This window comes from Colossoma macropomum, unplaced genomic scaffold, assembly GCF_904425465.1.
Source record: "Colossoma macropomum unplaced genomic scaffold, Colossoma_macropomum, whole genome shotgun sequence".
NCBI classification, from domain to species: Eukaryota; Metazoa; Chordata; class Actinopteri; order Characiformes; family Serrasalmidae; genus Colossoma; species Colossoma macropomum.
In genome coordinates, this window is record NW_023494802.1 from 16,092,658 (window position 1) to 16,106,406 (window position 13,749).

Here is a 13,749-nt window from a genome sequence, read left to right on the forward strand (position 1 = left end):
GACCACAACTTTGCGACTTTTTTTAGTGTTTGACAGTTTCTCCTATCAGGAAACCAGCTGGAGTGATTACAAATGCAAATAAGTCCATTCGTCTCCAAATTATTGATGTTCGTCTTAAATCTTTCTCTTTGCCTTTTCATTAGCTACTAGCTAGGTAAGGTTGTTGTCATTGCTATGATGAACAGCAGTCTGCGTGCCAACCTTCAGGGTTAAAGGGTGAATTAGCAGTTCTACACTAACTCCAGCATTTAAGACCTTCTATTGTTAAACTGTGTTAAAACGATCAGCGGAGCTTTATTTTACTGCAAATGATGATTATTTTATTTTTACCTACAAATCTAATTCTTCTGTGGAGCCTCAATAGTAAAAGAGCTGCATGCGGCTCCAGAGCCTATAGCCTGAAAAGCTATGTTACAGGTAGTGGCGCCCCCTTGTGGAGGGTTTTTAGCTTGATAAACCTGAGTGAGTGAGTGACAAGCTAGTTTCTATGAGGTGCTTCCTATCTAAAAATACATATACAATGAATCTAAAAATAAATGTGAACACATCATGGTTTATGTGTTATTTGCCTATCTTGTCACTGTTGTGGCCGTAGCCAGTCGATTATAAAAAGTTTTGACTATAATTTAATAAAGTAAATAGACATAATTAAAGTTTTTGTTAAAAATTAATGAATGATGAATGCGGTAAGAATATTACTTATAAAACATGGGAAGACCTAAAAAAAAAACTGTACAATTTTAAGAACGACTTACAGCCCAGTGGGCTCTGTTATTCTGGCGAGTGCGTGGTGGACAGGGGGGAGGGTGGTGAAAATGAGTTGCTGGTCACGTGACTCCACAACGGCGTTGTAGAGATGACAAGTTCGACTCAATTCACCGAACCGATTCTTTCCAAGCGTCCGTTTCAATGAGTCGAACGATTCCTTGATTCGCAAGTAAACCGTATTTTCATGTCACTCGCATCTTCTAAGGCACTGAAATCAGCGAGTGAGTTTGATCTCGCTCCTGTTACTCACTAAAGGAGTCAGACTCAGAATAAACATAAGAGAGAGAGGAGGTCGACCGGGCCTATACAGAGAAAAATATGAATAATAATACATAATCCAACCTCAAAAGAGTTTCGTCTGATATTTTATAGTGTGGCATTTAATGTTACGTAAGTTAACACGGACGTAAACATCGCGTTGTGCCCGATTCGATTCAGCTGGACGTGCGAGTCGGCTCGACCGGCTCATTTTAAAAAAGAACCGATTCAAATGAGCGATTCACTGGGTTCACGAACTGGACATCTCTACGGCGGAGAGAGCTGAGAGAGGAGAACGCAGAGAGCGGAGAGAGACTCTGGGAGGAAGAGACGGACAGACGGTGAAAATGGGAGTCGAGATTGAGACCATAACCCCCGGCGACGGTAAATAAAACAGAGACAGTCACGCTTAAATGTCCCTTGTGTTTATGGTCAGTAACAGTCCGGGTGTTTTCTGAGGTTCTGCTCGCTCTCCTCTTCACAGGAAGGACTTTTCCCAAAAAAGGACAGACCTGTGTGGTGCATTATGTTGGTGAGTTGTGCACTATAACGTTTTACTCCACAGTTTCACTGCACGCGTGATATTTTTCACCATAAACCGCATAGAAGTTACATAAAGCTGAGTAAGTTGCCGTTGTCGGTTGTTTGAATCAGTAGCTGAGTTGGGGTAGGTTTGGAGATGTGGTGCAGATTTCATCACCACATCCAAACGAAGCATCATATTCGTGTCCAGTCCGACCAGTGAAGATGCTACAGACTACTGTGCTTTTAAGGAAGCTGAGGGCTCCTATTCGCCAGCTCCTTCTATGCAGCTGCACCATTTAAGGTGGAACGGGAGAATTTGAAGAAGAAGCCAACTTCAGCCTCGTTGGCGAACGAGGACAGTAAACAGTGGATAGTGGAAGTGAAGGAGGGGAGATGGGGTCTCTGCAGTTCAGTCCAGTGTGTGCTGTGTTGTATTACAGTGGGCTCACCCACCACAGACCGGCGAGACAGGGCTGTTTTTAAGCCCTCGTCCGCTCCCCTGGCTTTGCTGGACAGAAGGGATTAGCTAACACTGTCTGTCTGTCTGTCTGGGCTCTCCTGGGATGTTGTGTTGTGTTCCAGTCAGCAGTCTGTCTGGCAAGCCGGTAGTTAGCCAGCCTAGATACTGTAGCACATCATCCTCACACTCACATTTGGCCAGATAAAAAATGACAGTGGTCTCTGCGTTGGGAACTCGGAGAGAGACTGTGTTGGTATTTGATTATGTAAGTCTGAAATGCCTCAGGAGGTCAGCTTCGAAATCATTTCAGACGTAAGAGTCTATAGAAGACAGCAGGAAAATGAAGTCATTTGTTTGCCTAACAGCAGTTTCTTCCTCTCTGTATACACCGATCAGGCGAAACATCCTTGTTTCTACGCTCACTGTCCATTTTATCAGCTCCACTTACTATATAGGTGCACTTTGTAGTTCTACAGTTACAGACTGTAGTCCATCTGTTTCTCTGCATACTTTGTTAGCCCCCTTTTACCCTGTTCTTTAGTGGTCAGGACCCCCATGGATCCTCACAGAGCAGGTACTATTTGGGTGGTGGATCATTCTCAGCACTGCAGTAACACTGACGTGGTGGTGGTGTGTTAGTGTGTGTTGTGCTGGTACGAGTGGATCAGACACAGCAGTGCTGCTGGAGTTTTAAACACTGTGTCCACTCACTGTCCACTCTATTAGACACTCCTACCTTGTCAGTCCACTTTGTAGATGTAAAGCTCATCTGCTGCTGCACAGTTTGTGTTAGTCATCCTCTAGTCCTTCATCAGTGGTCACAGGACGCTGTTGGCTGTATATTTTTGGTTGGTGGACTATTCTCAGTCCAGCGGTGACACTGAGATGTTTAAAAAAAACTGCAGTGCTGAGAATGATCCACCACCCAAATAGTACCTGCTCTGTGAGGATCCATGGGGGTCCTGACCACTAAAGAACAGGGTAAAAGGGGGCTAACAAAGTATGCAGAGAAACAGATGGACTACAGTCTGTAACTGTAGAACTACAAAGCGCACCTATATAGTAAGTGGAGCTGATAAAATGGACAATGAGTGTAGAAACAAGGAGGTGGTCATAATGTTATGCCTGATCGGTGTATATATGGTACCTAGTTGAAGATGGTTCTATAAGGGTTCCTTGGTAAAGGGAATGATTCTGTTTAGAAACACGAGTTCTACATAGAACTATTTTGTGCTTGAATGGTTCTTCAGATCGACGAAGAATGTGATGTATATGGTTCTGTATAGAGCCTGTTTGAAAATGGTTCTATATAGCACCATATAGAACCACTGTTCAAGCTTGACTTGCAAGTCGCAAAACTGATAGTGTGAACAGCTTGTACGCCCTTCAAAACGATGGTCCTTGAAGGGTTCTTTACTAAGGAGAATGGTTCTAGAGAGAATCGTGAGCACTAAAAGAACCCTTTGCATGCTTAAAGGGTTCTTCAGAATGTGCTGAAGATGGTTCTATGTAGAATCTTTTTGAAAATAGTTCTATGTAGTACCCAAAAGGGTTCTTCTATTGTTACGATGTCAAGCTCGTAACAATAGAAGAACCTATTTGGGTGCTATATAGAACCCTTTTTTAGAACCATCTACAGCACATTCTCCATCAATCTGAGGAATCCTCTCATGATGCAAAGGACACTTTAATTATGCAAAGGGTTCTTTGAGTGTTGATGGTTCTTTAAAGAACCATTTAATGTACTGAAGAACCCTCGGAGAACCATCTTAGAAGTGTAATATCTACTAACATCCAGCAGCATCTGACGGTTGAGTGTAAGAGACACATGTGAGACAAATGACTTTCGGGCATAAAACCGCTTCATATTTGCCTCCTTCTTTCGGGAAACTTCGAATAAGAAGCTGATTTCAGCTTCGTCACATTTGTGTGGGGCTCAGAGAAGCTGCTGTGGGCTTCACATACACTCGCTATTATCTTGTTAGGGTTAGAAAGCAATACTGACATATCTGTCAATATATTGTTCATTTCTGTGTTTTACAATTGGCCCAATAAGAATATTTTAGATTTGCTTCAGTTGTTAAATATAGTTCTTATTAAAAATGAAGGGACATCTAGAATAATACACTATTATTAATCTACAAAAAAGATTTACTTAAGCATTTAAAATGTTTTTATTTGGAAATATATATACATAAATACAGTATAGCATGATATATATGGAAACCTTCAGTAATCTTAACTATGTCATGATATAATTTTTGCCCACACCACCCTCTATTAACTATAATACATGTAAATCACAAAATTATTGCTTTTATTTATTATATTATTATTTGTTTTTGTTTACATAATTAATTTGTGTTAAGTTAATCCACCATGGTTTTAGTGTTCTCAAAGTTGTTGGTAATTTAATAAAACAGAATTTTTTTACCCTCTTTTTTCTTATTTACCCTCCACCACCGGCCCTCTAAAAAACAAAACAAAACAGCTGAGGTATGAACCGAACCATGGCTGAAAAATACAGGTTTGAACCAAACCATGGATTTGGAGAATCGTTACACCCCTACTTCTGGGTGTGGAAAGCTTGAATAACCACTCTTTGCATCAGTGGTGATCAGAAAATCACAACACATTGAACCTTTAGGTGGATGGGCTACAACAGCAGCAATCCACATGAGATTCCACGGGTGTCAGCCAAGAACAGGAATCTGAGGTTATGGTGGGCACAGACTTACCCGAACCGAGCAGTTTAAGATTGGAAGTAAATGACCTAGTCTACCGAATCACAATTTCTGCTGCAGCATGCGGATAGTAGCGTCAGAATTTGACATAAACAGCACGAATCCATGAACCCAATCTGTCTTAAGCTGGTGGTGGTGGTGGTGCAATGCTGTGCCTCGTCACAAAGCACAAATAATCTTAAACTGGTTCCGTTGAATCAAAGGCCTTCCCAGTTACCAGATTGGAATTCAATAGAGCACCTTTGGGAGATTTGTAGCAGAGATTATGTGATGCATCGATGTCAACATGGGCCAGAATCTGTAAAGAATGTTGTGAAATCCATGCCACAAAGAATTGACACTGTTCAGTGCCGCCCATACTCCCCTGATTTTTGCTCCATTTCGGCAAAGAAGAAAGCACGGCGACACTTTGCTGCGAATGTGGCTTTAGAAAATTGCTGTCTTGCATGATTCTTCGAGGAAGGCAGTAGCTTCTGTGATGGATGTTAGCGTGTGACTAAGAAGTGTAAAATACAGGCCTGCTTGAATGAGTTCATTGTGCTTTCTCAGCCATTCAACATTAATTAGCAGCTCAGATGTGCATGTCCTGTGAATCATTGCCGCTAAACATGGGGACACACAGCCAGATTCGTGTGGGACAGCTGGCAGGGCTATTTTGGTGGCACTGAGAATCCTTTCCTATGTAGCTACCCCTGAAACACGCACAGGCCAAAATCTGGGTACAGTAGATTCAGGATTGCTGCTGTACATTCTTGAGTGCACAATTCTCAAGATTGGGTCTGATGCATTGCATAATAGCTGCTTTAGGGGGCACCAGTTTCATGTTTGTGTCTACTGTCTGTGTATAAAAGATGTAGAAATTTTGGGCTTTTCCAACACAAACCTCCCTTCCCTTTTCCTGTCTTTTGCTCTCCAACTCCAGGCTCTCTGACAGACGGCCGGAAGTTCGACTCTTCCCGTGACCGGGACAAGCCCTTCAAGTTCAAGATCGGTAAACAGGAAGTGATTCGTGGCTGGGAGGAAGGTGTCGTGCAGGTGTGTGATGCCCCATAGCGATGCAGAACTGACCACTCGTCCCGAAAACAAATTTTATGATAAGGAAAAATTGAAGTTTCTTCATTCTGTCATTAAACACTGTGCAGTGCTTCTTACTGGACAGTCACAAAGCCATATCTGACCCACATAACCGTCTCTTTCAGACGTTTTGGTGTGATCCTCACCGGGGAGCACATGCATGTTTCACTGGCTTAACCTACATCAGAACTTACTTTCTTTCCTGGAAGATATGAAACATTACTACAGGCATAGTCCTCCTTTTTGCTTGTTGTGATTCATGACTGTAGTTCTCTTATTGGGCTAGCTGGGGTCAGTAATGAGTCAGTGGAGCGTTTATGTAACGCTGATTGATGCAGTGTGCTGCCTTCCGCTGCGAGAGTGCTCTTTAGTGTCCACTCTAGTGGAATAACACTAGAGAAGTGCTCAGCCTTTTCAGGAGTGCCTGTTCTTAGTGAAAATCTGGTTTGGTAAATTAAAATTGTCCATCTGTGTCAAAAGACAAAAGAAAAAAACCTAAGCAGTGATATTAAGGCATGCATTAATGAAATCCACACATTACCAGTCTTGTAAATGGATATTTATTGGACTTTTAAACAACCAGATGTAGAAAGTAGTGCTGTGCACTTTAACCATTGCTATTCAAATATCTAAATTTGTGGATGAACAGCTTTAAATAACCCATTGCGGCGTTTTCCACAGGTCTGAAATATACTTTGGGGGCAGCCAGGGGTATGGGAGGTATCCAGAGGAGAAGGGTAGTGGTGGGAGGTGGTGTTATTCACATATATAAGGAAATCCAAACTCACCTCTGCATTCTTTTTACTTAGTTGGGTATTCAAGTAGGGCAGGCATGGTTAATTAATCAAGAAAGAAGTTATTGACTTGTAATTGAGCATGCGGTGTAGAAATGTTGAAACACAAGCAGCTGATATTGCACCTGACAGAGTGTCCTTTGCATAATATGAGACACAATATAAAATATTTTGGGAACTGTTTAACAAATAACAGTCTAAAATACTTTGGATATTGTGAAAACGAGTGCCTGTCTATATACTTCGAAGGGTCGCCCAAGTATAGACTATGTGTGGGAAACACTGCAATAATAAAACATTTAATATTGTTATGAATAAAAAACGTTAACCTGGAAGGTTTAACATTTGTTTATTGGGTGCGTCTAGCATAAAACGTGATTCTTACTTGATCTTTCTGTAGATTTGTTGAAATATCTTTGTTTTTTGTGATGTAACATATTGATAAGGATCCACCATGATATTGAAAACATATCAGTATCAGCAGACGTTTGCTTAAAAAAGGATCAGCATTGGACAGAAGCTTAGATTTGACTGACATTTTAAACCAATATTTGATAATGTTTTTATTATACACCCGAAAAGCAGAATGTTTGGCCGATGCTGGGCTACTACACTAAAATACACAAAAATATCAGTAAGTGCTACATATTTCTGATCTGTTCTAATTTCTACATTTTTATAAATGTTTATGTATCAGCACTGGCAGATATGTACTTGAAAAATATCATATGTTGACGTTGGCCCAGAATTTCCATATTGGTGCATCCCTACATTTTACTAGTTGACCTACATAATGATAACTTGTAGCTGCGTAACTTGTCATCTTTTTGTTTCAGATACTTTTTTTTGTAGATCACTTAGATGTCATGAAAATATGCAGCTTATTTAATTTTTTATATCAATACTACACATGAATATCTGATTAAGCAAACAAATACAAGATGTGTTTGGATATTTGTTTAGCTTAGACTATAATAAGGCAGGCCAACATAATAACCATAACCAAGACAGTTCACTATCTTTGTTAAGCGTAAACAAGGTGTCAGCATCGGATGTTGTATATTGTATGTAAAACTGACCTGTCTGTGCTCTTGTGGATGTGTGCATGGCTTTTAGATGAGTGTAGGCCAGCGAGCGAAACTGACCTGCTCTCCAGACTATGCCTATGGCAACAAGGGCCATCCTGGAATCATCCCACCAAACGCCACCCTCATCTTCGACGTGGAGCTTCTCAGTCTGGAGTGACACATCCTCACTGCCTGTTCTTATTCATGCTTTTATTATTTGGTAGGTACTTCAGCTGTCTTACTTTAGCATTCCTTTTTAAAACTGTTATGGTTTGCAGAAACACATGACATGAATCATTTTCCCCTTAAAGTTAAAGCAAAAGTTTGGTAAAAATAAAATATGCACAATTTTCCCCTTACCCCAAAATGCAGTCAATTAGCAAAAATATTTGGAGTCAGAAATATGCTTCTTTAGTTTTTTTACATTGTGACTGCAAGGGTAGAATAGCTAACAATTAAAATAAAATAGAAGTACAGACAAAAGTCAGTCTTCACTATGCTGCTATTGTTTTTAGCAATGAACATTCTTTTGTCCGTGTTATGTAGATAACAGTATGTCGCATTGTCAGAAACGTAAGTGGAAACATTTATGCAAGTCTGTTTGAGATTACAGATAGAGTTGGCATGTTGGTGTTGGGCTGGTAGCAGAAAATGCTGACAAAAAAGAATGAATGCGATTCAATCCTGTAAAAAAATCAAGTGCTGTGTGATGTTAGCTGTGTATTTCTTCCTGTGGGGCAGTAAAGTGTAAAGTGTAGCCTAGTTTTCAGTGCTCATTTTAGAAAAAAGTTCTTCAATTACAAATAGCTCATTTTAAAGCTTAGTAGTTTTTACAGAAACAATATCAGATCTGTAATGGCTGGTACTCAGTAGGGTTAAGGTTTTAATATCGGTATCAGAAAAAAATGGTGTCATGCCAGAGCCAGTTTATGAAGAGCCTGGCCACTTCCTATTTCCCTCGTTATATCAAAAACATGACTGCAAAACAGCAGAGGGGCGCCCGTGAGCGAGTCCTCAATGAATGGGAGTGAATAGAGCTAAACGGTTAAGAATGGAAAGTTAAAATAGTTTCTAATCACTCGCCCAGAACTTTCCTTTAATTTTAGAAAGTAGAAGGATGTATTTCACTGAAAAAAGAAAAGAAAACTCACCTGTATGTTTCCTTTTTTCTACAGCAAACGGGTTTTGGGCAGTACAATGCTAGCATTACTGCTACTGAGTGTTGATTGGTTAGCAAGTGGAGCGGCTCATTGGCTGTTCGCGCTCACTGATGTCATAAATGTACATGAGGTGCCGTTTTAAACTCCTATAACTTGAGTTTAAAAGCGTTCAAAAATATAACAGCATTGTTAAAATGTTTTATGCTGTTCTGTGTTCAGGAAATGGTTGCATTCTTTTATCTTAAAAATGTTTAAGCATTTATAAACTATGATTTTACTCGAATGCTCCATATTAACCCATTCATTTTGGACTTGCTCGGGAGCGCCCTCTAGCGTTTAAGAAACCGGGAAGACATTACAGAGTGGTAATTCTCCTCTCTACAAGTTCTCTGGTCATGCCATGTCTCAACATGGTTTGGTGCAAGTGTATGATGATTTAGGTATGATTCAGGTTGCACAGTATTAATTGGTGTACGTAAGCTTCTATCATTAGCCTAAAAGCTCTAACTAAAAACTAAAGAAGCAAACTTCACACAGCAGGTATGCTGAACTACATGTGCGGTAAGGGGAAACTGTGTAAATCTGACTGTTTGCCAGACTATTGCTTTAAAGGAACGGTGAAAAAGCAATTGCAGTCAATCAGCCAAGAAGTTTGCTTCTTTAGTTTACAATGGGGAATGCTAGGCTAACGTTGCTAATAAACACTGGACTTAGACTGTCACCAAATTCATCTCAGTAAATACGTACCCCCAAAACATGTTTCAACCCGTTCAAAATGCAGCTAGATTTTTATTTGATTCATACACAGAGATTTTGCATGATACTCTGCACTCCTGCTAATTTGTGGTTTATTGCTAAAAGCCACAGTTTAAATGTTTCTGCTTCATTAGGGAATGAATGGTGATATACTGGACTACACTTAGGCTACATTTACACAGCAGCTGATTTTCTCACCAAATCTGATTTTTTTTTGTTTGGCTGTTCACATTATCTTTTAAATGTGATCTGTATGCGACTCTAGACTGAACAGATCAGCTCCTAAACCGACCCGCATGCACAAAAGAACAATGCTTCACGTGGCTCGTCCAGTGGTAAACAATCATAACGGCCAGTAAACGCCAGTCGCTATCAGAAGACACAAGAGATATATATATATATATATATATATATATATATATATATATATATAATCTTCTGTTGCAGGAGCTTTCAGTTTCGTCTTCGCCAGCATCACAGGAGAGATTATGAAGTTCCAATGACAGCTGGGCTCATCACCCAGAATGTGTTCGAGTTCACCGTAAAAAGTGCACGTTATTTGACAAGCGTCGAGTTGGACTGACATCAAAGTCGCGTGAATTCCGATCTGGCTGTTCAGACTGGGTCGCGTTGCCGCAAATCAGATACATATCAGATTTCAGTACCACATATGAAAGCGTCTTAAATCGGAATTGAAAATGTCTGATTCAGTGCAATTTTTGCTGTTCACACTGACATACAGACACACATCTGTGTCACATATGGAGAAAAAGATCGGATTTGGGCCACTTTTACCTGCTGTGTGAACAAAGCCTTAGACTTCTTTGTTCTGTGTGCTGTTTATACAACATGGAAGGCAACACCTTAGTTTAATAACTTTATTGTAATTCGAGATGCAACTTGTAGCTAACTGTCTTATGATTATGAAGGCTTATGTGGGATACCTGCATACCTGCATAGTGACATGTTGACATACGACATACCCCTTGTGGTCCAGTTTAAAAGTGGAGTAGTGTTACAGAGTGGGACATTATGTGGATGATAATGTAGTTCCAGTTGTAGCTTAAATGTTTAATTCATTGTTTGTTTGTTCACGCAGCTGTTTGATAGATTTTTGAAGCGAAGAAATTAAGATTTTGGCTTTTACAGAAAAATAAAGTTTGGTGGCTGTCTAAGTCCAGTGTTAGAAATGTTAGCCTAACATCTCCCATTGTAAACTAAAGAAGCACACGTTTGTCTTGGCTGATCGAGTACATCTGGGGGAAGTGACATTAATTGACATTAATTAGTCATGTTAATTAGATTTTTCACCAAACCAGTCCTTTAAATCATCTTCTTAAAGCAATTCTCATGCACACAAAAGTCAGACCAGCTTTCTTTTAAAGATTTAACCGATCTGTTATCCCATCCTTACAGTTTGTCAGCTATTTTGGACACGGGGAGAAATCTTGCAGCCTTGGACTCTGCTAGGGATCTGGGTTTGAACTAAGTTTTCTTGAGCCTAATGTTCCAGCCTTTCAATCACTACTTTATCCCTAGTTTATTTATATTCTCCTCAATCTCCTGTATGTACAATCTATAGTGGTGGTTCTTGTGGGACACTATACTAACCTGGATTAAATTAATGTTTTCTTTTTCTCTTAACTCGAGTCATCCAGTCAGTAATGGAACCCTTGTTGAACTGAAGGTTGTCCCTATGGTCTAAGGTAACCCACCACTTATATAGAACATATCCTGCAAGGTGTCTATATAACTAGCCTTGTTATTTTGTTTGGGGTTGTGCATGATCAAACAACGACTTACCAACAAATCTAGTATAATTGTCACTTATTCACATATTTGCATGTTATAATTCAATAATAAACAGCCCTTCATGAATATTGGTGCGCTTTAGGCCAAGTATTTGTGTGACTGAACAAATAGAAAGCACACGCCTTTTGCTCAGTACTAAAGACTAGAGAATTACCTAGACTAGATGAACAAGCACCCGCTCCTATTTTAGTTTAAACGCTTAGGCTTGCCTAGTGGACTTTGCTCTAGTTCATAGTGTTGATAATATTTAATTAGTTATACATTCGACACCTTATCACAGTTCAGTGTTTTGATGAAAAAGGCTCCTGCTACATAATATGTCTGTGATACTATATTGACACCAGAAAATGCTGTTGTTGTACAGAAAGATGCTCCTGAAATGATCTGCCTGTATGTTAAGCGAGCTTGTTTTAAGTTGATGTGTTTGATTAGTGCCGAACAATTGGGAGCCATTATGGTCTGTGTTTTCCATGATGTGTGTTTATTTCTGACCTTTTTTGTTATAAGAGACATTGGCATGACAGTAACGTATGCTATTTATAGACATGCTTATCATTTCATATCATTTAATCAAAGTCCGCTACATTTTTAAGCAAACAATCAACTTCCTCTGCACTGTGTGCACATGAAATTGGAGTGATGCTCTCATTACAGCTTCGATGCCCAAAACTGGTAAAAGAGGTTGCGATATGCTACAACTAAATTGCTACCTACAAAACTTTTTTGCATTAATATATATTTTTCAAATGCCAAGTTTTTAGAGCTAAAGTATTATAGGTAGGACTACATTTTAAATTATTTTGCAAATTGTCTATTATTATTAGTATTAATAAGAACCACACTGCCTAGAAAAGCACTGTGTTTTGTTGGTCTGAGGGATAGAGGCAGTAGTGTTTTGTATGGCTGAATAAAAAGAAAAAGTTTTGATGTAAAGCAAATGTTTGAACAAATGACTTGAGTTGATGCTGTTTTCTATTGCTGAAGTTTAAGCATCAATGTATGTGGCTTTAATAGTACTTATACGCGATGTATGTGTGCCGAGTGACATAAACAGGCCGTAAACCAATGAACAAGTGAAAATGCGCTATTGCAATAAATGCTTTTTATCCACCTTGGAGAGTGGGGGTTTTGTGGTCTTTTGTTCTTTTTCTTGTACAAAGTGTCGTTGGTGTCCAACAGAACTGAGACACGTTCTCAGCTTTCATTCTCCTTTATTCCAGATGCTGAGGGAACACACTTTTTAGTTCACACACACACATAATATATAAATTATTGCTGTCGGAACAAAACCTTGTAGCTCCAAAATGGTAACTTTACAGGAGAAGGAAAAAACCTACTTTACTTTTAAGGTAAGTCAATGGAACCAGAGATTTTTCCAAGTCGTTCTGGGCCGTTTCTTTTAGTCCATTCATCATGAAATTCACACACAATGTGAAGGGCAAAAGGCAAAAACTGAAAAATGACAAAAATGGAGATAGGAGGTTTTGTTTCAACACCAGCGATATGTATGGAAACTGAGAATCTGAAGGAAAGAAAAAAAACACATTTTAGATGATTTCAGAATAATGGACAGAGGGTGTCGATGAGCAAAAAAAAAAGAACTGTGTAACATTAAAAGTGAAGTTATAATAACATTAATATCCATAATGCCACAAGCTTAGAACTGGTGGTTAAATATCAAGGCCAAACTTTAATTATATAAATAGATATTTAAAAAAAATAATAATAAAAAATATTTTTATCATTTCTATTCCCAGAAGCCCAGAAGAATCTAAAAATAGAAATAATAAAACTTACACACACACACACACATATACACCGATAAGGCATAACATGACCACCTCCTCGTTTCCCTGCATACTTTGTTAGCCCCCTTTTACCCTGTTCTTCAGTGGTCAGGACCCCCATGGACCCTCACAGAGCAGGTACTATTTGGGTGGTGGATCATTCTCAGCACTGCAGTGACACTGGCATGGTGGTAGTGAGTTAGTGTGTGTTGCGCTGGTACGAGTGGAGTTTTTAAACACCTCAGTGTCACTGCTGGACTGAGAATAGTCCACCAACCAAAAATATCCAGCTAACAGTGTCCTGTGGGCAGCATCCTGTGACCACTGATGAAGGACTAGAGGATGACCAATGCAAACTGTGCAGCAGCAGATAAGCTATCGTCTCTGACTTTACATCTACAAGGTGGATTGACAAGGTAGGAGTGTCTAATAGAGTGGACAGTGAGTGGACACAGTGTCTAAAAACTCCAGCAGCACTGCTGTGTCTGATCCACTCAGACCAGCACAGCACACACTAACACACCACCACCACGTCAGTGTTACT

General features: G+C 39.6%; 1 protein-coding gene across 1 annotated transcript; it reads left to right on the forward strand.

Annotated features, from left to right (window-relative positions):
- The first annotated feature begins 1,256 nt into the window (after positions 1–1,256).
- On the forward strand, positions 1,257–12,535 carry fkbp1ab (FKBP prolyl isomerase 1Ab). The gene is made up of 5 exons (XM_036591479.1): positions 1,257–1,410; positions 1,511–1,558; positions 5,678–5,790; positions 7,740–7,910; positions 11,023–12,535. The coding sequence occupies exons 1-4, from the start codon at positions 1,374–1,376 to the stop codon at positions 7,866–7,868; spliced, it is 327 nt and encodes a 108-aa protein (XP_036447372.1). The 5' UTR covers positions 1,257–1,373; the 3' UTR covers positions 7,869–7,910; positions 11,023–12,535.
- The last annotated feature ends 1,214 nt before the right edge of the window (positions 12,536–13,749 follow it).